The following is a 27,385-nucleotide window of genomic DNA, read 5'->3' as shown; positions in this document are numbered from 1 at the left end:
TGTCGTTTGGTGTTACAGACACCTAAAGTACTAACTTGCTAATGCTTTTATTTGTAGCTGGTGACTTCTGGTGTTAGTGCCTATCAACATACATCAGTGACCCTGGAATTCTTTGAAACAGTGGTTAGATATGAAAAATTCTTTGCTGTTGAACCTCAGCACATTCCAACTGTTCTAGTAAGTTTCATCTCATTTACATTTTCAACTAGATAAGTTCTTTAGACTTAGGAAATTTCTTATTATCTGAAGATCACTGAAGAAGCTGTGTTTCTTAAACTGTTGGATGTTTAGCTTTTCTCCTCCTTGTTTAGGGATTCTAAGACTGAGATACTTTCTTGATTGCAGATGGCATTTTTAGATCACCGTGGTCTTCGCCATACAAGTCCCAAAGTACGAAGTCGAACAGCTTACCTCTTTTCCAGATTTGTCAAGTCTCTTAAGTGAGTAAAGCTGTTACAAATGTATCCAAAATGCACTGAATTTACCATACCTCGCCCTTCTGTACATCACAGCTGTCTCTGAAACAGGCTGGGCTTCAAATGGACTGCAATGAAGTAATGTAGCAAAACAGTGCTCTAGGAGGGTTGTCCTATTGTGTAATACTAAGGTAGCAGTGGAAACATTTGTCACAGAACTAACTGGAATACACATACGCTTAGCCTGTTTTGATTAGATGTTAAAACTTGATCAACAATGTAAATGTCTGTCCCGCTTTTCCTCAGTGAGCAGAGCTGAGAGTGAGTGATCTGGAGACTCCCGAGAGTAACTCTTTCCTGTCCCTGACCAAATTCTGAATATTTACAGAATTTATACTGATAACTCAGTGTATTAGAGCCCTTCAAATAGTCCTGTCCTGTTGGTCTTATTTCACAGGCATGTATTTAATGTAGAGGCAGGAGAAGCTGCAAGATGGTTCTGATTTCAGAAGGATCCTATTTTTCAACTGTTAATGAACATGTTTCACTCAAGTTGGTGAGGCTATTTATGCATGTTTTTTAAAAAATGAGGGAAAGAAATGTTTATTTCCCACTATGCCATGTATCTATTTGGCCTACCACAAGCACCGTATCTATAAGCCAGACTTTTCTACAACAGTGCTTTGATATTTAAAGGGGAGTTCTCTATTGAGAAGGTAGTTTAGTGTCTAGCTTTACACCTTAAAATACCAGGAAACCTGTAAAAATGCACACACTTCTAAATAGTGTTATGTACTTGTGTTTTACTTCAGTAAGCAAATGAATCCCTTTATTGAAGATGTTCTGAATAGAATACAAGACCTGCTGGAACTTTCTCCTCCTGTGAGTATTTATAGCAGGTTTTTGTAATAAATAAGCCTTGTACTTACTCATCAGTATGCCTGAGTACTTACTAAATTGTAGGCTTAGCACACAAAACATCTAAGCACAAATAATTGTCCTGCTTTTTTGGTGTGAGATTACTTGCATGCTTACATTTGTACCTAATTTTAATAATCTGTGTGGGTTTCTGGGAGTATAGGCTAGAGATGGGTATATAAAGAAAGCTATCTGCCTGAATTGTATGACAGTAGTTGTTCCAACTATGTTTTTACCTGTACTTGATGCTTCTACTTAAGTAGGAAGAGAGTAAAACTATTGGAAATGTACTATAGGGATTACTCAGGCGGGATTAAAGAAGGAGTAGTATCTTTAAACTTTGAGAAGACAACTTTGATAAAGGACATCTAGTGAATTATGCGTTATCTTCCATTTTAGGAAAATGGTTACCAGGCTCTGTTAAGCAGTGATGATCAACTTTTCATTTATGAAACAGCTGGAGTATTAATAGTTAACAGTGAATACTCTGCAGAAAGAAAACAGGTTCTAATGAGGAATTTGTTGACTCCACTGATGGAGAAGTTCAAAGTATTGTTAGAAAAACTGATGATGGCACAAGATGAGGACAGACAGATGGCACTGGCTGACTGCCTCAATCATGCTGTTGGGTTTGCTAGGTAGGTACAGCACAGTGACTGTGTGTGTGTTTCTGGTTTGAGTAAAAGGGAAATATAAAGGATTTATTGGGAGGAGGGGATGAGTTTCTACCTGTGCTTTATTGACCTAGAAAATCATCAGTGTTGTAGAATTTCCTACGGTATCCCAGAAAATTAGTTAAGTTCCCTTAGAAAAGGCTGCTGTGGATGTAGACATGAAGAATATTGAGCAAGTTTATAATGAACCAGGATCTATTCCCTTCCTCAAAGAACTGTTTGGAGCTATTCTAATCATATGTTGTTTGTAAATTATTAGAATTTAATTCTCAAAAAACTGCCAAAGTGTAGCTACTTCATATCAAATAATTCTGTTCATTACTTCCAGTGTTTGGCTCCCATTTCATGAAATGTAACGTTCTAGTTTGGTGCATGGGTTTTAAAGCATATGCTGTTCTCGGTGTTATTGCTTCTTAATTGTATTGGAACGTGAGCCTTATATAAAACTTGGTGTATTGCTTTTACAGCCGAACCAGCAAGGCTTTCAGCAATAAGCAAACTGTAAAACAATGTGGCTGCTCAGAGGTTTATCTGGACTGCTTACAAACGTTTTTGCCAGCTCTCAGTTGTCCATTACAAAAGGAAGTTCTGAGAAGTGGTGTCCGCACTTTCCTTCACCGCATGATTATTTGCCTAGAGGAAGAAGTTCTTCCATTCATTCCTTCTGCCTCTGAACACATGCTTAAAGATTGTGAAGCAAAAGATCTTCAAGAATTCATTCCTCTTATAAATCAAATAACAGCTAAGTTTAAGGTATGATCATGCGTAAGCTTTTCAGGATCAAAGTGTTGCTGCTATCTCCTCTTTTCTGGTTCCAGAAAAATAGGTATGTCTCAGAACCTTGGAAAACATAGTCTTCAACCACCTGTCATATGTTGCTGAGTGTTTTTCTTTGATTAGTCTTAGAATTTTGTGCTGTTTCTAAATTTTTGGGTTTAACATTTTAAAATAAAATACTCCTTGGAGCACAACATGATTTTTTTTATTGATACAATTAACTTTATGCCCCCCATTGGAGTGTTAAGCTAATATTACAAACTATACAAGCTCCAAAGTGAATTTTCTCATTTCTTTTAATGAGATTTCCAGGAGATACAGAAATATCAGATATGCATATAGGGAGGAATATTGATTTACAAGATGTTGATGCAGTGGCATTGCATAAAAATATATGCTGAGGCTTAATGCATTGCTATTCAAAATTGGTTGAGAAATACACAGAGGTTTTGAAATGGAGGCATGAGATATGTATTAAGCGGGAGCAGGACTGTCAACTGATTATCTAACAAAGGTTCTTGAAGTGTAGCCTTTGAGAGCTTCCTAGTTCCAAACAATTCAAATGCAAAGTCAATGAAATATATGAAGTTACAAGTTCATTCTGTGGAGCTGCCGCAAGAGTACTGCGCTGTTGTGAATGGGATGGAAAATTCATTGCTGTATGAGAAGGTTAAGAAGCCCTTTAAATAGTCTTAAATAAGTCTCTCAGCAGAATGCAAAATTAAAATTACCAAAAGTGAAGTGTGTTCTGTGAGTAGTAGAACAGAGCCATAATATACCTGTGTGAATCTAGCATGTGGACATCTGTTTGGAGTATCCCATGAGCAGAGAAGGAATTTTGAAAAATCAAGTATTTCAGAGATTAGGGAGGAAGGCTCTTACTACTCTAGTCCTTTTTGCAAGTTGGGTAGCAGTAGATAATTAAAGATAGTCTGTGTAAGGTCCCCCATCCTAAAAAAATAGTCGTCACAGGAGCAAGACTGGACAAATACCATGTTCATGTGTAATGTTTACCTTTGTATGATATTTTACCATTCTTACTACAATATGTTAAAATAAAGATCCTAGCTTCACTTGAATACTTTTAAGGTACAGTAAAGAGAAGATTAAAGATAAAACCTTGCTTAAGCAGTTTTATTTTTTAATTAAAAAAATGAACATTGAGTTGCATCTTTATGGAACTTGAGGGTGTGGCTGAATAGCACACACCTTACTTTTTCAGTTCGTAAGTGTTCAACTAATTTAATGCCCTTACATATATTTCTCATTGCTAGTAGGACATAAATGACAAATTTATTCTATAATGCCAGTAGTATTTCAGCTCAGGAGAACTCTTTTCTTTAAGCAGTCTTTAAAGACAAGTACTGCAAAAGGTGACCTGGTGCTAGTTTTAACATCTTAGAGATGCATTTTCTGTAACCACAGTGACTTTACAATAGCTCCCCTTGATATTTCAGGGAATTTGAAATAGCATCTGTCTGAACAGAAGGATGAGAAATCCTGAAAAAGCTTCTGTTCCTACTCAGATTGAGACTAGATAGGATTAGATATTTTTTGCACGAAAGGTGTGAAATAGGTGACGGGTAAGTCAAGATGCAGTAATGGTCATGGTGACCCTGATGTGATTCACTTTGTTATAAGTAGTTGGTACATGAAAATACTAACTTTAAAGGTGAATCAAAGCTGTGAATTGTAACAAGCCCTTAAGTTTTAACTTCAAAATGTTCAATTTCTGTAATTGTTTGAGTTGATACCCTCTTCCAATCTCCACAGACACAGGTTTCACCTTTTCTGCAACAGATGTTTATGCCACTACTTCATGCTATTTTTGAGGTGTTGCTCCTTCCAGCAGAAGAAAATGACCAGTCTGCTGCTTTAGAAAAACAAATGTTACGGAGGAGTTACTTTGCTTTTCTACAGACAGTAACTGGCAGTGGAATGAGTGAAGTCATAGCTAATCAAGGTAAGTAGTTCAGTTTCTCAAAGAATACTTATCTAAGTTTTGTCTGTTAAAATCATTAGCCTAGTTCCTGTCAAGTACTATTACCTATGTTAAGGTAGAATGGACTGATGTAAATACAGTACTCAACTTACCTGTTGAGCAAGAATTTGTCTGTGAAGTCCAGCTATAATAGGCATATTCTTCCTTTTGATCTTCGCAGCTTAAATGTAATCACTGTGTCTATAAGGTCAAGAATGGTGTATCATAATACGTTCTCATGCATTATTGTATTTGATGGGTGAATCTGAGATCATACAATATATAACAATGTATAGCAATGCTCCAACTGTTGGACAAGACCACTCACAGCTGCCAGTATTCATTGTGGCCTTCATTTTCTGAAGGACACATCAGTAATTTCTGTTTCTTTTTGTTACTATTACTTGATCTTGGTATCTATAGTAGAAGGCACTATGGAATTTATATATGTAGTTACCACACTTCCCTCAACCTTAGGGGCCAAATACAAATTAGTGTGTTTTACAGGAGGAATTTGAAGTCAAATGTCCAGTTGCTTGATTCTTTAAGTAATTCTCTCAGTCTGTATTCCATCAAAATGGCTAGGGATTGAGAAGCTTTTAAGTGACTCATCTGGTAGGTGGAATTCCTTCCCCATCCTAAAATGAAGGTAATCCCTGTAGGAAAGGAAAGGGTGGCATTAAGTCGTGAGAGCTTTCTTGTGATGGGCTGAGTTTTAAAGGAATCAAACAAATAAACATAGATGCAACTCAAATTTTAAGTGTGATAAAATACCTTTCCATATATTGGAAGATAAGTAAACTACTTCAGTGCTGCTGAGTTTTAATTAACTCTAGCAGGGTTGGGTAGAGAGGAGAAAACTGGTATTTGCAGGCAGGTCAAAGTACCCCACTCACCTTTGTGTGTATTAAAGGCCAGAAGAGCAGTTAAAATCTCAAACTTAAACAAACAAAACAACCAAGAATTATAACCTAAATAAGAGTTGTCTTGCATCGTAGGGGAAACTTCCCAAAAATATTTGAGATTTGTGCAAAAAAGAGCTATTTTGAAGTTGAAGCATATCTTCCAGGTCAGTATTTATATAAAATAGTGTAAGAGTATAGAAACGTTTTAGGCTGCAAGTTGAAATAAGCTCATTTTAATGTGTTTAAGGTGCAGAGAATGTGGAGCGTGTGTTGTTCACTGTGATTCAAGGAGCAGTGGATTACCCAGATCCTATTGCACAGAAGACTTGTTTTATTATTCTTTCTAAGTTGGTGGAGCTTTGGGGTAAGAATGTCTTTCCATAATTCCTTTGCAGCTGCTACTAACCATGAAGCAATAATAGAACATGGAATGGTTTTATTCTTTTCAGGAGGTAAAGATGGACCAGTAGGTTTTGCAGACTTTGTCTACAAGCACATTGTTCCTGCATGTTTCTTAGCACCTTTGAAGCAAACATTTGACTTGGCAGATGCCCAGACAGTACTGGTGTGTATTACGGACTCTTTTTTTTGCTTTTGTTCCTGTGGGGAGATTCAAGCTAAGAAACCTACAGTGGCCATGTATTATCAAAGATCATTGTCTCACAAATAACATCCTTTATGTTTTTTATTGAGATACCTGGATGATTAATTATTGAATATTGTGGTACTGTATTCTGCAGTTCACCTATGCTCAAAATCAAGCTAGAGGAATTGCAGATCTGAATATTTAACATTGACCTACATTACTTATTAACTAATGTTTAGTGAAAGTGAACACACACAGGTGGTTGTTCTTCAGTTCATTTTGGGTTCAGTTGTGGCAAATTCTTCTGGTTAAAGTGGAACAGAAATTGGAAGGTTGAGGCTCTGTTAGCATTGTGTGAGGGGAAGATGAGGGAATAATGGCATGAACTAGCCCCTGGTTTGGACCTCATTAGGTTCTTTGGCTTTAAATACTTAACCAGTAGACTAATTGAACAGTCTAATGTTATGTATTACATTGCAGGCTTTATCAGAATGTGCAGTGACGTTAAAAACAATTCATCTCAAAAGGGTAAGCTTCATAATACTTTACAGGGAATAACTCTTGCAGGTTTCTTTCTAGTGCTTTTATCAGTTTCTAAAAATTAAATAGTTACTAGGGTGAATAACTACCCTTATATAAAATAATAGGATTACCATAATGCTGTGAGGTATACAGGATCCAGTAGTTCTACCTCTTGATAAATTACTGCAAAATATTGACTCTTAAGGAGAAAAATCTGCTCACTTGATTACTGTATTTAGCTGATCAATTGCCATTCTTTCACTTTTCAGTGTAGTACTTAAACTGACATAAAAGAGCAATTAGAGTTGTCCTGTAGAGTATTTCTGTGAAAGCTAAAGGTATCTTTTGATGTGTAGGAGACTAGATTGAAAAACAATTATGGAAATAAAAGAATTTTGCATTGTCTAATGACTAAAACACTGTAGCATATTTCCATTTTTAAGAGGAAACAAAACGGTTTCTATGTTCATGTTACTGTTTTCACCCTTTAACTTGCTGGCTAACTTTTCTGTCAAATGCAAGTAAAAGTCACAACTAAACAAAAATTGTAAGAAGTCATAAACTGGCAGAGAAGAGATTGTGTTTTAACTGAGGAGAGCTTCTGAGTTTGTTCCTTTTTCCCCAAAAGCAGTGAAGAGAGAAATCTGTAGGAAATCAAGCTTTGATAAATGAAACAACTTCCTGTTACAAATACTGTTTCTTTTAACACTACCGATACAAATACAGGAAAAAGAAATCTCTTCCCCTCATGTGAACTGTATACCATGTTATAGTTCTAGGGTAACTTAAGTGTGAACCAATAAAGTTGATTCACTTTCTCCTGGTAGATGTATTGGGTCATGTTTGTATACTGCCGGTGTACAGTAGTCCCTCTTGTGATGAGTGTTATCTGATAAATGCAGATAAAGAAAACAAGCTAATGTGTTAACCAAAACAGACCTGTCTGCTCCTCTCAAAGGTTTGGAAGTTCCATTTTTTTAGTGTTTAGTCCACTGCAAATTACATAGTCAAAGTTACAAGAAGAGAAACACTGTGATTGGGGGTACTTGGCTACTAAATTTTGCAATGGGAGTAGTATGGCAGATACTAATTGCCAAATTTTTATTTCTTTTTCTTTCATATGTCAGTGAAATTAGGGCCAACTTCTTACTTAAGTGACTTTTATAGTTGACATGTCACAAACTGACTGGCTGTATTGTAATTCTCAGTTTAGTGCAATTTTCAGTGCATTCCTCTGCTATGTAACAAAAGATACCACACTGCAGTAGAATCCTTAATGCCAACGTTGAGAAATCTTTTTATTTGCTGACAGCTGAGAATAACATGAACATTTGGTATTTGATATGCATAACTTCTGTATGAAATAGTCATGTAGATCACCTGTTTTCAAACTCTTCTGTACCATACAGTATAGGGCTATGACTTCCCATTTGCATGAAAATACACTTGAACAAATTGTGTACTGCTTTCCTTTAGGGTCCTGAGTGCATTCAGTATCTTCAGCAAGAGTATTTGCCTTCTTTGCAAGTAGCTCCTGAGATAATTCAGGTAGGAATTCCTAAAAGAACATTTGGAAAACTTAACCATCATAATTGTTAAATGGGAACAAAATGAGTACTGACAAAGTTAAGCTCCTACCATCCCTCAGTAAAACTTATTCTGATATTGCATATTGGAATAGGATTAATTTAGCATAAGGATTAAAGTTACTGCAAGAGTACCTTGCAGTGCATGTGACTGTCGAAGCCATCTTCCTACTTTAAATCATATTTTAACTTGAGGAAAAAGTACAGAGTAAGAATTCAAAAGTAAGATGAAAAATGTTGAATGTACAGAAAGTGTGATGATAAAGGCTGTATTCAACACTACAGAAATGTAAGCCACAGAACTGGTTCTACTGTCAAAAATGATGTACAACATTGCATGGGGTTTTCGGTGCTTGCATTGGAGTGGTGTAAGAGGGTTCTCAAAAATGAAACTTTACACCTGACCACTGTCTCAACATTAAGCATTGCTAGCCATATGGTAAGCATTGCCATGAAGAAATTCTTAGATGAACACTGACAACTTTAATTGCAACCAATTTGGATACTATAGTAATCAGGTTTGCTGCATCGGGAGACAATTATACTCATTGTAAGACTTAAACTGTAGAACTTTTAAGTGAAGTTAAATATATGTAAGGATTGAGTACTACCTTTTGCTGGTGCCCCAGAGTTTTCTGATCTAAGATTATAACTTTTTCAAGTGAGGCATGTTCTGCTGTAATCTAGAGTCACTTAGTGTGCACATAATATTTTGTAAGTATAAATGCTCCTCTGAAGTATTCATTTCAAAGCCACCAAAAGTTACTGGAAAAGTTAAAGGTTTAGAACCTCCTTGATCGCAGTCCTCGTAGATAGTCCTGGTTTTGTTTATTCAGCTAAAAGTGAATGTGATAGCCTGTATTTGAAAATTCAGCTTTTTCACCCCAGAATGCACCTGCCCTGTCATAGCTTATTACAATTTTTTTATCTATAACATGCTTTTCTTTGGTTGCACATTAGGGAAAATACAAGTATCAGTGGCTTTATATATAAGGTATTCTGTATGCTCCTAACATATCTCAGGTTGTCTTGTTGCTTCATTTAGTTATTTAGTATTTCTCTATTCTCTCTTACAGGAATTCTGTCAAGCACTTCAGCAGCCTGATGCTAAAGTTTTTAAAAATTACTTAAAGGTAAAGATTTTTTTTTTTTCCTTTACATAGATTTTAGTTTCATTTGAACTTTGTCACACATTTCAGTTGTGGTAGTGACTTGAAGTAAAATTCAAATATTGAATTATTTAATAGCTTTTAGCTATAGGGAATCTCCAAGTAGTAAAAGCAGTTATCTGGAAAGTAGGAACCAACAACAACAAACCTACATCTGTAGAATTGTTACTTACCCTCAGCAGCTTGCCATCTCCTCAATGGCTTGATATTCCCGTGGATTATGTTGAATAGCTGCAATAGCAAAAAAGTGATGCTAAAATGGTAGAGAATGTGTCAGAATACTTCATTTTTGAGGGTGTGAGTGTAGTCAAATAGCACACAGAATCATCTAGGTTGGAAAAGACCTTGAAGATCATCTAGTCCAACCATTAACCTCACAATGATAGTTCCCAACTACACCATATCCCTCAGCACTATGTCAATCCGACTCTTAAACACCTCCAGGGATGGGGACTCCACCACTGCCCTGGGCAGTCCATTCCAATACCAAACAACCCATTCTGTAAAGAAATACTTCCTAATATCCAGTCTAAACCTTCCCTGGTGCAACTTGAGGCCATTCCCTCTTGTCCTATTGCTTGTTACTTTGTTAAAGAGACTCATCCCGAGTTCTCTGCAACCTCCTTTCAGGTAGTTGTAGAGGGCGATGAGGTCTCTCCTCAGCCTCCTCTTCTCTAGACTAAACCACCCCTGTTCCCTCAGCTGCCTCTCATAAGATCTGTGCTCCAGACCCTTCACCAGCTTCATTGCCCTTCTTTGGACGTGCTTGAGTCATTCAATGTCCTTTTTGTAGTGAGGGTCCCAAAACTGAGCACAAGTCACATCCTTGAACCTAGTGTGTTAACCAGTATGTTAAACAAGAAAATGAGCTCTGTCAAACTGATACTCGTACGCCTCAACCATTGCATGTCTTAGATTTCCTTTGTCTTAAAATGGTGTTTTTAATAAATTTTTAACAGGTATTCTTCCAGAGAGCGAAGCCCTGAGGAAAGTACTGGAATCTCATATACCTGTTTCCATAATCCAGAACTCTGGTTGTTAATTTATAAAAATGCTAACTCTTGTGCCATTCAAACTGGTTTTGTTTTTAAGGAATGTTGCTTTGTGCTCACATCAGTACGTATTTTAGCCTTTTGCAAAAAAAGAAATGCAAATCCCCCATCTATGTCTCAAACATGAAGGTATGTGACAACATGAAAAATGATCTGTATACCTACAGAACCTTTTATTATGTATAGGATGATTTAAGCTTATGCTGTAACACATACAGCAATGAAATTACACTTATTTTTGAAATTAAATGTAAAAAACCCTTCAGACCATAGCAATGGTTATTAAAATGTGTACATTTTTGATACTGAGTAAAATGTTTTCATAAGACATAAAATTCATTTGTTCATGTATGGTGACATGAAAATAAAACAATCAAAGTCATTCTTGTAGATAGTCATTTCATTGAAGTTGTCTTAATAATAAAATATATATATATACCTCCTCTAAAACAGATTGGTTTAATAAATGATTTCATTTAAAAGTAATATTCGGTTCTATCTTTTTTTATTAAAAAATAAAATTTTATCCAGTGAAATGTTAAGTCTCTTAGAATCATTTTGGTTGAATCTTTAGAAGCTACAGCATTCTTTAAGCTTTTGGCTGTTACATTTGAGTAGAACCTGGCAATTTTTCTGATGCTTGGATAATAAATTGTATTGCAGTCTTGCATGTGGAAGACGCTGACAGAAGAAAGAGTTGCATTCACTTCAATATTTCAGTAGGATCAATGGTCTATACAGAGATTTTAGTAGAGTGTTGCTACTTCTGTCCCAAAATGTATTGGTTGGCTGGTTTGTTTCTTTGCTTTTTTTTAATTCTATGACATTACAGTTTTGCCTTCTGAAGTAAGAGGAATATTGCTGCTTTTAGTGTTGTGTAAAAGTAGGAAAAAAGCCTACACTTATTAATCCTGTTAGTATGACTGTGCCATTTGTCTCCCAGAGCATGGTTTAGCTATTACCAAATTATACCCTCATGAGAAGTCTTTAAACTGGCCACTGCCAAAGAGACTGCCCTCCTTCCTCATCCCTCCCATCCTCCTGTAGTTTCCTCTGTGCCAAATCTGGTGTTTATCTAACCCTGTAATGAGCTATTCAGGAAGTGGAAGTGGCAGAAACTTCCTCCTCAAAGCACATTGCTGGCTATGGTGGTGTTGAGTAAGAACAGATATAAAGCAGAGTGCACAGAGTGTAGGAGTGAGCTGTGCATGGCAGCCATCAGCCTGGCTGTATTGTTAACTCTATACCCTGCCCCTTCCCTCCCTGGCTGAAAGAGTATCCTGTAGGATCAATGGTTAGGTAGTCTGGGTCTCTAGAGAAACTAATTTGGTTCAGCCTGAAGAACTGAAAAAGAATTGTTCACTTATCTATACTTTGACCCTGTTGAATCAGCATAGTATACTGTCAGGGATTATGCGAGGTTGAGCTGTAAAACAGGATCTGAGGGTTGGTTTCTGTATCTCTAGATAAACATGTAAACACTGATTCTGGCTACTAGCAGGTTATTTTTTCTGCAGTTTCCTTCAGCAGTGCAGCGGCAGCAGCTTTGCAGCTGTTGTATTGCAGTTGGGTTATGTGGGTATGCAGCGCCTAGTAACTATCTTTGCAAAGAATTGAGGTTTAGAAAGGCAATTGATGAGTTTCTACATCCTTACTTTGAAGAGATGGGATTTCTGCTTTATGCCTTTTTTTAATCTGGACTGGAAAAGAAGTACACTTATCTCTAAAGAGAAATCTCGTGGTGCAACACGTATTCGGGAGTGTGAACTAGACTCTCTGGGCAGTGTTTAGATGCTTTGAACATATTATGAAAACTACTTGTGGGGTAGAACAGAAGGAAAAAGAGATAGATGAGAACACTCCACTGAGATTAGGTTGACATTCACATGTTTTTCTTCAGATCATGGATGATCTTCTGATTTAAAGGCTGCACCAAACACAAGCACCTGCAGCTCTCTCCTGTGACTTGCCATCTGCTGTGAACCTGCATTGGTCAAAATGCCCATCTAGACTGAAGATACATAAAACATCGTCACGCTAGTAGCTCCTTTTGTGCACAATTTCTTCTTGCAAAGTGTGTTTAAGTAGCAAACAGAGCTGCAAGTCTTTAACTGAAGATACAAGGCATCCTTTGCAGAGAGATAGTATTTTTTATTTACAAGCTGCTGTAATTACTAAAGACAGACAAGCTTTCAGACCTGCAAGCACCTTTCTGGGTGTGAAGTAGAGGCAATGAATTTCATGCAAGATGAGGTCAGGGACAATTTTTCTCAGGGAATGGCTTATTGATGCGGGTAAGATTATTTTAGCAAGTAGTTGCTGTCCGGAGAGGCAATCTGCCCTTTTTCCCCTCTTGTCAGCATTGGCACTTGTTTGATTCCATAACAAGACAATTTATGGTAGAAAACTAATCCTGCAAAATAACTATTCGAAGTTTTCAAAAACTTCAAAACTATTAAAAAATAAACTCAAAGCAATTTAGAAAGCTACTCACCCTTTCAGGGAGACACAGTTTTCCAGCTGGAACTCTCTCACTGTGGGGTGAGACAAGTGCTGCTGCAGATTCAAGGAAAGCAGCTGTAGTGTGTGGGTAGGGGTGGAGGAGGCAGCAAGCCCCTTTCAGCACCAGCTGGCTACTGGGCCCATTTAGTTGTAGCATCACTCCATAGCCATGCAACATTGAAGTCACTGAACTTTAATTGTGCTGTTTCAGTAAGTTAAGCCAACATAAAACCAAAGAAAGGAGAGTGAAGGAAAACAGCAGACAGGTTTTAACTGATTAAGTACACTGAAACTGTTGTGGAGGACCAGCACAAGTGAAAGAATGCAACTTAGTGGTAGTGGGGAAAGAACAATGATAGAAGTTGGATGGGGCAGCCAGAAATAGGGAGTATCTCCCTGTGAAACACCTTGGTAGTGGCAAAAGGTGGCACATTATTAAAATACAGGATGTGCTGGAAAATGTATTTCTGCCAAGGTCAAGATTGATACAGTTCCTGGTGATAACAGAAGTGGGGAGTCAGAGGTGGAGTAATTGTTCGGTGAGAAATGTTTTCTTACTCTTCAGCAGATCTGTCTGTTCTCCACTGGTTGCTCACATTCATTCTGACAGATGCACGGCTGGTTGTATTCATCCACGGTTTGTCCTGGGATGTTGCATTTGGTGTTTCCGATTTTCTGTGAGGTAGGTACCTACAGGTTATGTGAATTACTCATGTTACACAGGCACACAGCAGGATAACGCCCTGGTGATTGTGAAGGTTGCTTGGCAATTGGGTTTTGCCTTTGTTGCTCTAGCATGAGGGCTTTTCCCTCTCACATTCTCTTTCTCTGTTCTTCCTTCATGTGTTAGTTGTTCACCATATATATCCCAGGCATTTCAGAAAAGTGGGAGATACTAGGCTGCAGAACAAGATTTTTTTAATCTAATAATGTTTTCTTACTATTAACACTAGCCACTATTCCACTGAAATCTTCTAGATGGCTCTGTAACTGTGGGACAAGAGGAAGAGTATAACTTGTGGGTGACTTTTGGACTAAGGTTTGCTTAGGAGCATTAATCTGTACATGTTGTGAACAACTTTGGAATGAATTCTCTGATGGCAAGCTGCAAACAAGGCAAAGCTAGTAAGAGCTGTCCTACATCACAGAATTGCTTCCCTCTGCAAACTACAGAAGAAGAGAAAATGGCTTAAATAACATGGAAATATGAAAGGCAGTTCCAGCTGAAGGGAAGTTGGCTGCTGAATAGGTTTGCTTATCCTGGTTCAGCTGTGATCATAGAATGGTTTGGGTTGGAAGGGAACTAGATGATATTTAAGGTCCCTTCCAACCCCCCTGCCATGGGCAGGGACACTTTCCACTAGACCAGTTGCTCAAAGGTCCGTCCAACCTGGCCTTGAACACTTCCAGGGAGGGGGCATCCACAGCTTCTCTGGGCAACCTGCTCCAGTGTCTCACCATCCTCTTCCTTATATCTAATCTAAATCTACCCTCTTTCAGTTTAAAGCCATTACCCCTTGTCTTACTCCTACATGCCCTTGTAAAAAGTCCCTCTCAGGCTTTCTTGTAGACTCCATTTAGGTAATGAAAGGCTGCTATAAGGTCTCCCCAGAGCCTTCTCTTCTCTAGGCTGGACCCCAACTCTCTCAGCCTGTCCTCATAAGGGAGGTGCTCCAGCCCCCTGATCATCTTCGTGGCCTCCTCTCGAGCAGGTCCATGTCTTTCTTATGTTGGAGGCCCCAGAGCTGGACACAGCACTGCAGGTGGGGTCTCACAACAGCAGAGTAGAAGGGGAGAATCACCTTTCCTCAACCTGCTGGCCACACTTCTCTTGATGCAGCCCAATATACAGTTGGCTTTCTGGGCTGTGAGCGCACATTGATGGCTCATAAGTCAGTTTTTCATCCACCGATACCCCCAAGTCCTCCTCCACAGGGCTGCTCTCAATCCACTCTTCGCCCAGCCTGTATTTGTGCTTGGGATTGCCTCGACCCATGTGCAGGACCTTGCACTTGGCCTTGCTGAACTTCATGAGGTTTGCACAGTCCCACCTCTCATGCCTGTCAAGGTCCCTGTGGATGGCATCCCTGCCCTCCAGCGTGTTGACCACACCACACAGCTTGGTGTCGTCGGCAAACTTGCTGAGGGTGCACTCAATCCCACTGTCCATGTTGTCAACAAAGATGTTAAATAGCGCCAGTCCCAACACCAACCCCTGAGGAACACCACTTGTCCCTGCTCTCCACTTGGACATTGAGCTGTTGACCGCAACTCTTTGAGTGGAACCATCCATCCAGTTCCTTACCCACCGAGTGGTCCATCCATCGAATCCATGTCTCTCCAATTCAGAAACAAGGATATTGTGTGGCACAGTGTAAGTGCTTTGCACACGCCCAGGTAGATGATGTCAGTTGCTCTTCCCTTACCCACCAACGCTGTGACCCCATCATAGGCCACCAAATTCATCAGGCACAATTTGCCCTTAGCGAAGCCATGTTGGCTGTCACCAATCACCTCCTTAGTTTCCATGTGCTCTAGCAGAGTTTCCAGGAGGATCTGCTCCATGATCTTGCTGGACACAGAGGTGAGACTGACGGGCCTGTAGTTCCCTGGGTCTTCCTTTTTTCTGTTTTTAAGAATGGGGGTTATGTTATCCCTTTTTCCAGTCAGCAGGAACTTCAGACTGCCACAACTCCTCAAATATGATGGATAGTGGCTTAGCCACTTCATCCGCCAGTTCTCCCAGTTCCCCTAGGGCCTGTGGGTGCATCTCATCAGGTCCCGTGGACTTGTGCACCTTCAGGTTCCTTAGATGGTCTTGAACCTGATCTTCTCCTACAGTGGGCAAATGCCTCCTAAATATTTAAATCAAATATAGAAAGGAATTTGACTATAAGAATAAATGGTTCAAAAGCTTTGGTTTTCTTTAGAAAATTTGTTAATGAAAAACAATGTTTAACTTGCTTAGGAGTTTCTAGAATTACTGTTCCCACCTGACTTACTGGTAAAGTTAGTGGTTGTCCTTTTGGTAAGGTTGGTGAGATGCAATTTCTCACTCAAAATTTTTAAAAATCAAGTAATTCAGTCATATGTTTTTTCTTGGCAAGTATCTACTGTGTTTGATTTCCAGTCTCCCCTGTTCTTATCTCATTGTTGCTAGGTTGCACAGAGGGTCCCAAGAAAAAGATTAGAAGAAGATACTGTATTTTGCTTGTTTTAATGCTCTCAGCTCTGTTTGACTATGCTCAGTTTGACTTTTTTTCCATAGCATCTTTTTCTTTTTTGAGTTCTGGCATTCACAGCTACATGTGTAAGAGGACTGTATGCAACATGCCAGCTTTAGCTGCAATTCCTATAGCTATATTGTTTGGACAATGAGATGTAATAATACAGAGCTACAGACTGCTGAATTTGTGAATGTGAGTGAGAATCCTCACAAGAGATGTGAGGAGTACCAAAAGTTTTACTAATACACTGAAAAGAAGTGGAAGGAAGCAAACTAAAAATTTCTAGAGTGAAACAGTTATGACACTTTCCTTTTTGGTTTTCCCATTCTTATACTCAACATACTATTTTCCCGTGATTCATACTGTGAAACATTTAAAGGCTAGCTAGGCTCTTCTTTGCATAAGAATCACTGATTATGTTACAAATATACCCTAAAAAAATGGACAATTTGAATCACGCAAACCATATGAATCATCTTCATTGATTCAAGACCTGGGGAAAGCACACAGGCTGGTGACTGCAGTGAGAGCAGTTGGTGGCCAGCCCCAGGGGCAGGGTGACACTGGAGGTCAGATACTCTAGGTCTTAAGCGAACAAAGTCCTGGGGAACTTGGTTTGAAGTCAGCGCTGACCCTGCTTTGAGCAGGTGGTTGGACCAGAGACCTCCCAAAGTCCCGTCCAGCCTGAATGAGACTATAGTTTAAAATGGCCAGTTCCAAAAAAGCATCAACATACTGAGCCAACAGCTTGGTTTTATTCAGAAGTGGAAGGAAGTACACATTCAAGATACAGAAAAAAGTTCACTGGCATTTTCCCAATTTTGAGAAGGCTTTTGCCAATATCCGTATGAACTATCTGATGAATATTTCTGAAGAAGACAAAACTGACTCGTGGGTGTCCGTCCACCTGATGAAAAAAAAAAAAAGACTTGCAAAGCTAGGTACAGAGCAGAGGGTAGCAAAAATAAACCGTGTAACTTCTGAGGAGCACTGCAGCATTTTGAAAGATGCAAGGACAGAACACAAATGTGGCGGGGAACATATATAATGCAGAAGCATCACAAAATAAAGTTCAGACACCAACAAATGGGGAATACAAATTAAGTCTTTATATTAACAGCAAAAAATATATCAAAGTCAAATTATCAGTTTCACTAAGCAGAATTTTGGTACAAGCTTAGTGCCCTGTAACAAGCTGAACCAGCGGAAGTTTAGACTTGTGATAAAGCTTGAAAAAGGTAAGATAATAACAATGAACAAAGTCTGTAAACAAAAGGTTGCCCTCTTTATGTGTCAGTTCCTCGAAAGATTTGGGAAGATGGTAATTCCGAACAGGAAATGCAGAGGGTCAAAAAAAGGAGAGTCTTGGCGGAGGGGAATTATTTTGGCTATTTTCTCAGTACAATTATGTTTAAATTACATTATGCATAAATTATAAAGTTATCGGTATTTTTTCTTATACAAGCTACACAGACCATTTATTGAAACAGTATTACTGCACAGAAAAAAAAAAAAAAGAGCAAAAGATAAATCAGCAAGGAATTTTGCTTTAAAACATTTAATTAAAAAATAAGCGAGAACATGAATGTATGAAAAATACCAAGACTTTGTGAGGTTTAAAAAGTGTGAAACTGAGAGAAATTACACGGGGTGGGGAAATATTTATCCTGGATATCGCTTGAAAAAGCAGTCAGTGAGGTGAGTTCACACAGAGAAGTGTACCGTTTAATGGTTACCGGGCCGAGGAGGACCGGCAGCCCTGCCTCAGGGTTGCCGAAAATCGTAACCAAGAAAACTCTCCAAACCAAACGATAGTTTAGAAAGCCGACACTGGTGTATTGCAGCGCTGGGTGCAGGGGGGATTCCTCCTCCTAACACGCACACCGAGGAAAAAAGCACACATTATATACATTCCAAAAATGAGTATTTATATAATTTCCGAGAAGTACCCGCTTATTTCCAGGGAGTCTAATGCGTATGTTAAGTACCTGCCTATTTCCAGGGAGTCTAATGCCTATATTACTGCATTGCGAGGCTGCCTCCGCGCACGGACTTGCTGCTCCTGCCTGTACCACGCTGAGCCGGGGAGGGGCCGCTCTTTGGCCCGGAGCCTTGCTTACCTTGTCTGTACGGAGCTTGTACAAAGGGGCCCGTTATTGGTGTATTAACGACATTGTTTAAGCCCTTGGTGTTATCAGGAGGGGAGCGAAGAAACGAAACCACCGCCGGAGCGGTTACGCAGCAAAAAAGGAAATCCTCACCGGAACCGATCCGAGCTCGTTTTGAACATCACGCCAGCTAAAATACCCTGAGTGACCATTCCCAAAGGAACATCCTACTTCCACTTCACGACGTTTCCCAGATGCTTCCCTGTTTCGCGGCCCCTCGCCTCAGGGGCCGCCGCCGCTCCCTCACCCCCCACAGAGTGGGCGGCAGCGACTCCCGTCCGCCCGCCCCTCACCCCTCAGCCTCCTACCGACCACCTCCGGGCGGGGGCGGGCGGGCGGTGCCGGCGGCCGAGGCGGTGCTTCTGCCGCCCCGCCTCCCCAGCGCCGCGGCAGGAAGCCGGAAGCGTCGGGGGCGGTGGGCAGGCAGGGCGAGAGGCTGCTCGGTGCGTGGGGCTGGGGTCGGGGGGCGGGGCGGGGCGGGGCGGGGGGCCGCCGTGTCCAGCTGAGCTGAGGTGGGTGTTGGCGGCGCCGCCGCCGCCGCCGCGGAGGAAGTCGCTTTCTCTTCGCGCCGCCGCCGGAGCGAGGTGGTTTCGGTTTCCCGGGGCAGCGGTGGGGCCTTACCGGGAGCTGCCGACTCCCGAGGAGGGTGGCGGGCGGCGGAGCCTCCCCGAGGCAGCAGCGGGCCTGGCTGTGCCGGCCGCTCCGCGGAGCGGCCCCCGGCCGGGGCTGGGTGAGGCGGTGGCCGGCCTGCGGCCTCTGCGGCGTGCCCGGGGCTCGCCCCTTGCCCCGCTCTCGATGACTTTTATCCCCGTGAATGTCGCAGGCCGCTGTTGATACGACCCGTCAAAATTACTTTAGTAATTGGAAGGGGGGAAAAAAAAAAAAAAAGCCAAGCGAAGCGTGTGTTTGCCAGTGGTTTGTATAAAGCTTTCCTCAGGTAGCGGCATCACCTTCGTGGTTCTAGAAGTTGTTAAAGTTTTACCTCTGGGAGGATGTCCTGTTGTGGAGATGAGCTCCGGCACAGTGCCCTCCCAGCGTGGGGCTGGCGGGGCCGCTCAGGCAAGGCTGTGGCCCTCCACAGCTTCCCAGGAGCTGCCGTCCCTGACAGGGGCCGAGTCCACTTGCCCCCTTACGGACTGGAAACGCCACGAGCGGTGGTGATGAGCGGCTCTGGAGCCAGGCTTGCCCTTTGTTTTGTGGGCCTTTGGGAGCGTGTTCTGCTTTGTATGGGTTCAGGCAAGCACCTTGTGTGGCCCAGGGCAGGGTATTTTGGTAATTCTGATACTGGCTGTTGGACTGGAAGCTCGTGGAAGGAGGTTAGATGAAGAAAGCAGGAGTAGGAAGCAGGGATTTTGGGGGGAGGAACTTATTTTCTAAGCATTAAAAGAGGGCATACAGAAAAATATAAAACCTTCTTGTTTACCAGACTGTCTAATGCTAATGTAGCATTTATTTGGAACATCAGCACCTTGCCTGTCGGCTTTGGTGGTATATAGGATCTTGGCTGTAGACAGAAAGAGCCTTCACTTTAACTTCATCATCTGTCCCTACTTGCTTGGTGAGCTTGTACACTGCAGCGGTCGAAAGGGGAAGTACCCGCTTTGTGTGCATATTCCACGTGCCTGAGGTAACAGCAAACTTTGTATTAGAAGCAGACAGTGCTCCTGCTTCAAAGCATTGGGAGTTTAAAAAATAAATCACATTAGCAATGCAGTCTTTTTCTATTACAATCCTCCCTGCTGACAAGCAAGTAGCAGCATCACCAGAAGCAGAAAACATTTTTAAAAACCCACTGAAAAGCAGCCTCCAAACCCTTGAGATGCTCATGAGTCATGGGGGACAATAAATCAAATTGCTGGTAGGAGAGATACCTTTAGATACACATGAGGAACTTCATGCTTGTCTGGTATCTGACTTAATGACCATAAATGAGATGTGACGAAATAGAAAGTTCAGCATTAAATCTAGTGACAGGACCAATTGTACAGTTAGAGAAACATATTTTTTTAATATGAAACTCTTAGTGAATTGATTTAGGAAGGTAATGGAAGATATAAAAAGAAAACTTGGCATGGTGAGTGTTTAGCAAAGATCAGTTTTGAATCAGTCTAACAAAGGGAAGGTATTAGAGGAGGTCTAACATATATAAATTATTGAATCAAATTATAATCTGAAGATTAAAATTAAAGGTGAATGAGACTTTATGCCTTAAAAGTGGCCTCTGCTAGGGTATATATTTTGTTATTGTTATAAAAATACTATTTTGACAAAAAAAGGTGTAATAGTGCCACACTGACTTTAGTTTGGTGCTGGGTATGTACCCTGGGATTAATACTGGCATAGTTATGTCTGTAGTTTTACAAGTGAAAAAACCCAGACCTTGAGAACCCATTAGTGACTTGTTGGGGGTTTTTTTAAATCCATTGAATGATATTCAAGCTCATCTGTCAAAGACTTTTCTTTTGGTTTGTTTCCACCCACTGACCTTCATGCAAATTTAATTAGAAAGTGAGAAGGTAAAGGAAGAGAGATGATCTCATATATAAGCTACCTCATCTTTATCACTTCAGGCAACATAATAATTCAGTCTCTAATAGGCTGCTAAAATTTTTAGTATTTGAATAGACATCAGAGAAGAAACTCCATGTTTACTTAATCCTTCTGCACACTTGCTGTCTGCTTAGAAAGGATTCATCATGTTTCTGTGTCTTGGTATGAGTCTAATGAATGTTGCTTTGAAATAAATTACAAAATACATGTTTACTGGTAATGTGCCAGCTGGCGTGTTACAAGCAGGATTTGAATTATGAGGAATTTTTTAATTTGGAAATTTTACAAATGGTTTGTGGAGTGAGCTATGCATTACTTCCGTACAGACTTCTTCCTTACCTTCTGTGTCTGCATCATAGATAGCTCATGGGCATCTACAAAATGCTGGGAGAAGTTATCTTACTCTACTGCTGCAAATTGTCTTGTCAGAGTTAGGTGAGAATTGTAAGGGTTTGAGGTGTGCTGGTGGGTTTTTTTAGTTCAGATTTGAGATAAAACCTTTCTTCCCTTCTCTCACTATTAAGAATTTTGCCTAGATTTTAAAAATGGTGTTGCTGCATGACTCTGAATTTAGTTGAGAGTAATGTCAGGTCTTCACATTTTGTCGTTGCCTTCTGTACACTACGTGTCATTGCCTGGATGTTTTGGGACAGCTTTGCAAGAAACTCCACATCCGATGTGAGCCAACAGCTAAATCGAAAGTATGAAATCCGCAGTCGCTACGCATAGAGAAATGTGTTCATGAGAGAGTTTCTGTCTCTCTGCGGCATGGGTATGGCCAAGAGCAGTGCAACGGCGGGTGCTTCAGGTGGCTGCTGGGGCGGGATGGGCCATCTGTGCTGCGGCGGCTAGTGTGCGGCTTCCTCCGCTCCCCTGTGGTGCACACTGTGAGGCTTCTGGTGGTGTCACCTTGTGCTCCAGGGAGCTCTCAAAAAGTGGCAACCACCTTCTCTGAATAAACAAGCACAGGAAATTCTGTCGTACCTCTTCTTCCAGTACTTACAGGAAAGGCTTTTTTGTTTCTTTTGAGTATCAGTTAGCTGTTTCTTGCCAGTTAACACAAGCAGGTGCAGGGACCCCTGCCAGACTGTGAGGAAAGGCTGCTGCTGTTGGACCTTCCCCTGGTCCAATTGCCACTTTGCTCTTAATATTCTTTAGATCCAAGAAACTACATCTTTGATCTCAGAGCCTTTCACTAGATTTAATGGCAAAGTCAGTGCTTTAAACCAAAAATGTAAGGGTATTCACCTACAGCTCCTGCTGTTTTGGTAAGGGGGAAAATATGTCAGTTCTAATGGGTTTTTTTAATAATTTTGATTTAATCAAACTTTTTTTTTCTTTCTTTTGAGTCTGTGAAGACCTGAGTATCTGACAGTTTACATTTTAGGAAGGGTGGTAGGGAAGCCAGGCTGTCTCTCTAGAAAAGATGTGACATACCAAATGTGAAATTCTAGAAATGAGAGAAATGTCCCTTAATTTCTTTCAGTAGTAATTGGTGGTTCTAGCAAGTAGCTGAAAATACTTGTGTTACATTTGACTTTTATCTAGCTCATGTAAAAATAGTTTTTTGTAAGTAGTTAGTCCAGTTCCTTTTCAGTTGTACTTAAGTGCAACTTCCAGAGCCAATGTGGTCTAAAAGATCTGTATACATTACTGCCATTATCTCTAATGTCTGATTTTTGGCATATATACCAAATAATGGAATTCTATTACAGGTCTTGGTTATTTTCAGGTGGTTTTAACTCTTTCCTATAGTTTTTGCTACTGTATCATTTAAACACCGGTGTACAATGCAAAAGGGATTACGAAGCTTTCACTTTTCCAGTTGATTTTTCAAACAAAAATTTGGGGAGTAAAGACCTTAAATGCAGAGAGGTGATGTGTCTATGGTGTTAGTTTTGACTGTTGAGCTTGTTTTTGTTTCTTTGTTTCACCTCCTATTCCTCTCCTTCATTTTTCTTAATTATTTCTGTATGTCTTTGGAGTTGTGGTGGTTTTTTTTTCCTTCTAATTAAAATAAGTCTCTTGCATGTATTTTTACTAATTATAATTCAATATATTTAATCTTTGTTTTTAAGGTGAAAAATAAAACTGTCTAAACAAAGAGCAAAGATGCAGAGCACTTCGAATTACCTCTGGCTGTTGTCTGACATTCTAGGACAGGGAGCTACTGCAAATGTTTTCCGGGGACGACATAAGGTTTGTGAGGAATTACTAATCTGAGTAACACGTAAAACTGAGATTTTTTTTCATATGTGAGTAGTGTCATGAAATCAGCAAAAAACTGTTCAAGATTTAGGCCTAAAGCAAATATATCTTTGTAACTATTCATACTTTGTTTTTAATTTTTAATATTCATCCTTTGAATTAAGAGTTCTATACAGTTCAGAGGATTTGTTTTTAATATTGTACTATTTGTCCTTGTAAAATATTAACTGTTATTAATTCTTCATTCCTCCATTCTTCAGTTTTATGGAAAAAATACTCCTTGCTTAAGAATTTAAATAGGAATGTCTTATCAGCAGTTTTTATTACATGATATTTTTGTCTTTGTTAGATTCTCTTTTTGTAGTTTTCCCCTGCTATTTTAAAGCCCATTTTTTCTGATTTTTGTGATATTTGTACTGTAAGTGAAATATTCTTAACGTATTATCTTATTGGGTGAAGTTGCTGTTAGTCTTTGTCTGTAAGCCAATGCTTCACACATGTCTAGGACACCATCTTCTTGGTGACATGCCTTGAGTAATCAGTACAGAACTGTACATCTTTGAGCAGTTTTGCTGTGTAAATGGTATACTGATGTGTATGTTGCAACCTGGGTGAGGAGCTGAAATGACCTTGCTTGTGTGGGCCATTCTATTCCTATGAATTTCACGGCATGTCTCACAAAATGAAGATAAGCCTAGTTGTGAAAGTAATGTTCCTTTATAGTAATGACAGTCTGTGTGAATCAATATGAAGTTATATACAAGGTATAGTGGTTTCTATGTTCCACATTTAACTGTGAAGCAACACTAAGCAATAATTTAGCAGTTAATGTGCTTTTCTGGATGAGTGAATTTCAGCACAGAACGATTCCCCTGTAAAGCTTCTGATGTCATGGTTGCATCTCTCATCATCCTCACTAGTCTGAGGGCATGACCTGCAGCTCGTTGTCAACAGGAGGAAACTTTTACCAGGGTACTGGTAGTGCATGTAAGTGTGCTGTTCAACACACCTACTCTAAGCACAAGAAGGCTTTGCCCTTAGAAAGGTCACACACAAGACTGGTTTGCCCTAAGAGGTAGAGGAGTTGCACTGTCAGCTGGTGTTGTGGGTGCCTGAGCATGTTGGGGCTTAGTCCCACTTGAGAACTTAAGTCTCTCATAAAGCTCATCACAGTGCTCCTGTCACTTATGTGGGTTTGAATTGCTTCAGGATTTTGCATGAGTGGTATGTAGTGCTCAACACTGCTTTCTTTGGGGGGAAAAAAAAAAATCAGTATAAACAGAACAGTAAAGAAAAAGAGAACAACGTTCAGCTTCCAAAAGTTGTCTCTTAATTTAAGCAAGTCAAGGCTCTCAACTGTAGTACATGCATCTCTCTTACTGATTTGTGCAAGTGGCTTACCTCTTGCTGAAAAATGTTTTTTCAGCTAAGTTTATGGATCATTTGTGTAGCCTTTCTTATGCTAACTATTCTTTTTTTAAAAGCACTTAGATTTTGTGGGCTAACACTGAATTTCCATTCTGCTAGTCTGTTTGCTTCTAGTCTATATTAAACTAAACCAATACATACGTAATTATTTTAGCCCAATCCTAATTTCCACCTTTACACAAAATACTATTTTGAACTGTTTCTGATCTGGGTATGCTCATACGCACAACAGAAGATCTCAAAATGCTTGGATAATGGGTCTGTGTACATTTTCAATCTTATGCTTCTGTTTGATTAGTAATTTGTTTGTTTTGAACAGAAAACTGGGGATTTATATGCTGTCAAAGTATTTAACAGTATAAGTTTCCTTCGTCCTGTGGATGTTCAGATGCGAGAGTTTGAAGTATTGAAGAAACTAAATCATAAGAACATTGTCAAATTGTTTGCCATAGAAGAAGAGGTAATGAATTGTTGTAGTTATGATCCAAGATGCATGGTAGCAACCACAGTAACTGTCTTTTTGCTTTATCCTTAACTATAGAGGATAAAGTTACGTTTTTAAAGAATGGTAACATATATAATAATATAAATACTCTGACCCAACCACCATCTTTTTTGGTTTTCTTTGTTGTTGTTGTTGACAGACTATGCTTGCTTTCAGTGTTTAGGCATAGGTTATGATTCTTCAAAGCCGTCTTGAGAAGCCACTGTCCTAAGGTTTATCTTGAGTTATGATTTTTAAGCTATCTACATGTATGAATACTTAATATATACCGATAGTTGGAAGTGCTTCAGTAATCCTGACAATTTAATGCTTTTGCTTTGCAACCAACTAAAATAATGTCATAGGACATGTAGAACTGTATGCTAGTATGAATTCCAGTAGTTGTGCTGAAACGGAGGCTGATGAGTTGGAATGACCCAGATGCTGAGATTAGTAAAGAGGAATGAAGGACAGTTGCTGCTCTCTGCTCTTGTGTGCTGTAATTTCTTATTTGTCCATCTATCAATGCTGGTGTCGACCATCTTAGGTGCCTAGAACTTGAGGTTTTCTTAATTTTTTCCCCCCTCTCCAAGTTAGAATACATGAAAACATAAAAATTCACCTGCAGTTCTTTTGAAGATCACCAGAATGGGATTTATGATCCAGCCACAGATTTTTTTTTTTTTAAAGTAAGATCCCGTAGTTATATGTAATTTCTGACATTGTTTTCACAATAGTCACAGTCTTATCTTTTTTTAATCTTTTTCCAGACAACAACTAGACACAAAGTACTAGTTATGGAATTTTGTCCATGTGGGAGTTTATATACAGTTTTAGAGGAGCCATCTAATGCCTTTGGTTTGCCGGAGTCTGAGTTCTTAATTGTTTTGAGAGATGTGGGTACGTAGACTTTGTTCTTTAGTCTAATTCGTTGACTGAAACAAACTCATACTTGTTTTATTTATCTTAAAACAGCAAGAGATGAGGAATTTGAATGACTGTCAACTAATTGAACAAATTAATATGGTCATATGGAGTCACATCTTTTAGTTATGTCTGTATTGGTATAGATAGCTGCATTAAGAAGCCATTTCTGTATAAAGCATTGCTATAATTCTTTTTTGCTTGTTTCAAGATTATTTGTCACATGTTGGACTAATTCCTAGTAATAACTAATCTCAGAAGAGTAAATTAGAAAAATAATGAGGTTTACCTGTGCCTTCCTGTTACAAAATTTTCCTCCATTACTTTATGTGAAAGATGTTGCTGAGAGCCAGAAATACTGTAATTTAGCTGTTTGAAAGAAAAAAGGGCAAAACCATTTAGAATATTCTCTGGTCCTGGTCTTTTTGTTAATTGAGTGTCCCTTCTCATTCCCATTTCCCAGTGAGAAAGTATGTCTTCCTAGTCTCAGTTACAATTCAGTGCTTGTGCCGCCTGTGTCAAGATATATATATGTAAATTCTGTTGTGTTTTGTTTTGGTTTTTTAATTGAAGTGGCTGGGATGAATCATCTCCGGGAGAATGGAATAGTGCACCGTGACATCAAACCAGGCAATATAATGCGTGTTATAGGTGAAGACGGTCAGTCTGTTTACAAACTTACAGACTTCGGTGCTGCAAGAGAGCTTGAAGATGATGAACAATTTGTTTCTCTCTACGGCACAGAAGAGTACTTAGTAAGCCCACATGATTTCACTTTCTGTTGAAAAAGTGTTTGAATCCCAGGGCCCTTTGTGATGAGAGTTGAATGGGTGAAGGCTGGACTGTTGAGAATTAGTATTTAAACCTTTGTATTATAATTGTTTTTATAACTTTCCACCTTTTTCACCTTGGGTCATGCCAGTTCTCCTGCTGATCTGAGCACAGTAGCCTTTAGATAATTTCCAAGTCCAACTGCCCCTGTTGCCTTGTGTGAAAGGAAGAGCAATAGTGTTTTAGTTATGAATGTCTTTGCCTTTATCTTTGTAGATATTTTTCAGTTTGTATTTGAGCTACTTGGATGATGTCAGGTGTAGTTAAAATTCACTTGATATCTTAGTTAACCAAAGAGAGGCAGGCATATTATGTATTAGGCATAATTTTATTCCTGCCATATTTTCACACATATAGAATCATAACTGATATTCTCTGCTATGGATCTCTTCCCAGTTTGGTTTCTGTTGTTTCAAAATCATCCGGAGGAATACTGACTTTCTCCTCTTCTTTAGTGGTGCTTTAATAGTCAATCTT

The 27,385-nt window shown here is 39.6% G+C and overlaps 2 protein-coding genes across 5 annotated transcripts in view; both read left to right on the top strand.

Annotated features, from left to right (window-relative positions):
* Positions 1–10,968, top strand: part of XPOT (exportin for tRNA) — a 29,652-nt gene extending 18,684 nt beyond the window's left edge. For both annotated transcript variants that reach the window (XM_074827308.1, XM_074827307.1), the window contains exons 14-25: positions 58–177; positions 346–440; positions 1,229–1,298; positions 1,734–1,972; positions 2,476–2,761; positions 4,559–4,748; positions 5,919–6,035; positions 6,121–6,236; positions 6,738–6,785; positions 8,256–8,327; positions 9,442–9,498; positions 10,494–10,968. In XM_074827308.1, coding sequence (XP_074683409.1) covers positions 58–177; positions 346–440; positions 1,229–1,298; positions 1,734–1,972; positions 2,476–2,761; positions 4,559–4,748; positions 5,919–6,035; positions 6,121–6,236; positions 6,738–6,785; positions 8,256–8,327; positions 9,442–9,498; positions 10,494–10,520 — 1,437 coding nt within the window. In that variant the 3' untranslated portion in view covers positions 10,521–10,968. The remainder of the gene's footprint in view (positions 1–57; positions 178–345; positions 441–1,228; positions 1,299–1,733; positions 1,973–2,475; positions 2,762–4,558; positions 4,749–5,918; positions 6,036–6,120; positions 6,237–6,737; positions 6,786–8,255; positions 8,328–9,441; positions 9,499–10,493) is intronic.
* A 7,879-nt stretch (positions 10,969–18,847) lies between these two features.
* TBK1 (TANK binding kinase 1) overlaps positions 18,848–27,385 on the top strand; it is a 29,391-nt gene continuing 20,853 nt past the window's right edge. The window contains exons 1-5 of one of the 3 annotated variants that reach the window (XM_074827309.1): positions 18,848–18,926; positions 23,112–23,232; positions 24,989–25,129; positions 25,924–26,053; positions 26,651–26,832. In XM_074827309.1, the coding sequence (XP_074683410.1) occupies positions 23,146–23,232; positions 24,989–25,129; positions 25,924–26,053; positions 26,651–26,832 (540 nt within the window). In that variant the 5' untranslated portion in view covers positions 18,848–18,926; positions 23,112–23,145. Of the gene's footprint in view, positions 18,927–23,111; positions 23,233–24,161; positions 24,229–24,988; positions 25,130–25,923; positions 26,054–26,650; positions 26,833–27,385 lie in introns of those variants that run through there. The other 2 variants (XM_074827311.1, XM_074827310.1) reach the window with 2 other exon arrangements.

The sequence above is a fragment of the Strix aluco genome, chromosome 5 (assembly GCF_031877795.1).
Source record: "Strix aluco isolate bStrAlu1 chromosome 5, bStrAlu1.hap1, whole genome shotgun sequence".
Taxonomy (NCBI): Eukaryota; Metazoa; Chordata; class Aves; order Strigiformes; family Strigidae; genus Strix; species Strix aluco.
The sequence above is the reverse complement of the archived record's forward strand: the minus strand, read 5'-3'. Positions and strand labels throughout refer to the sequence as shown.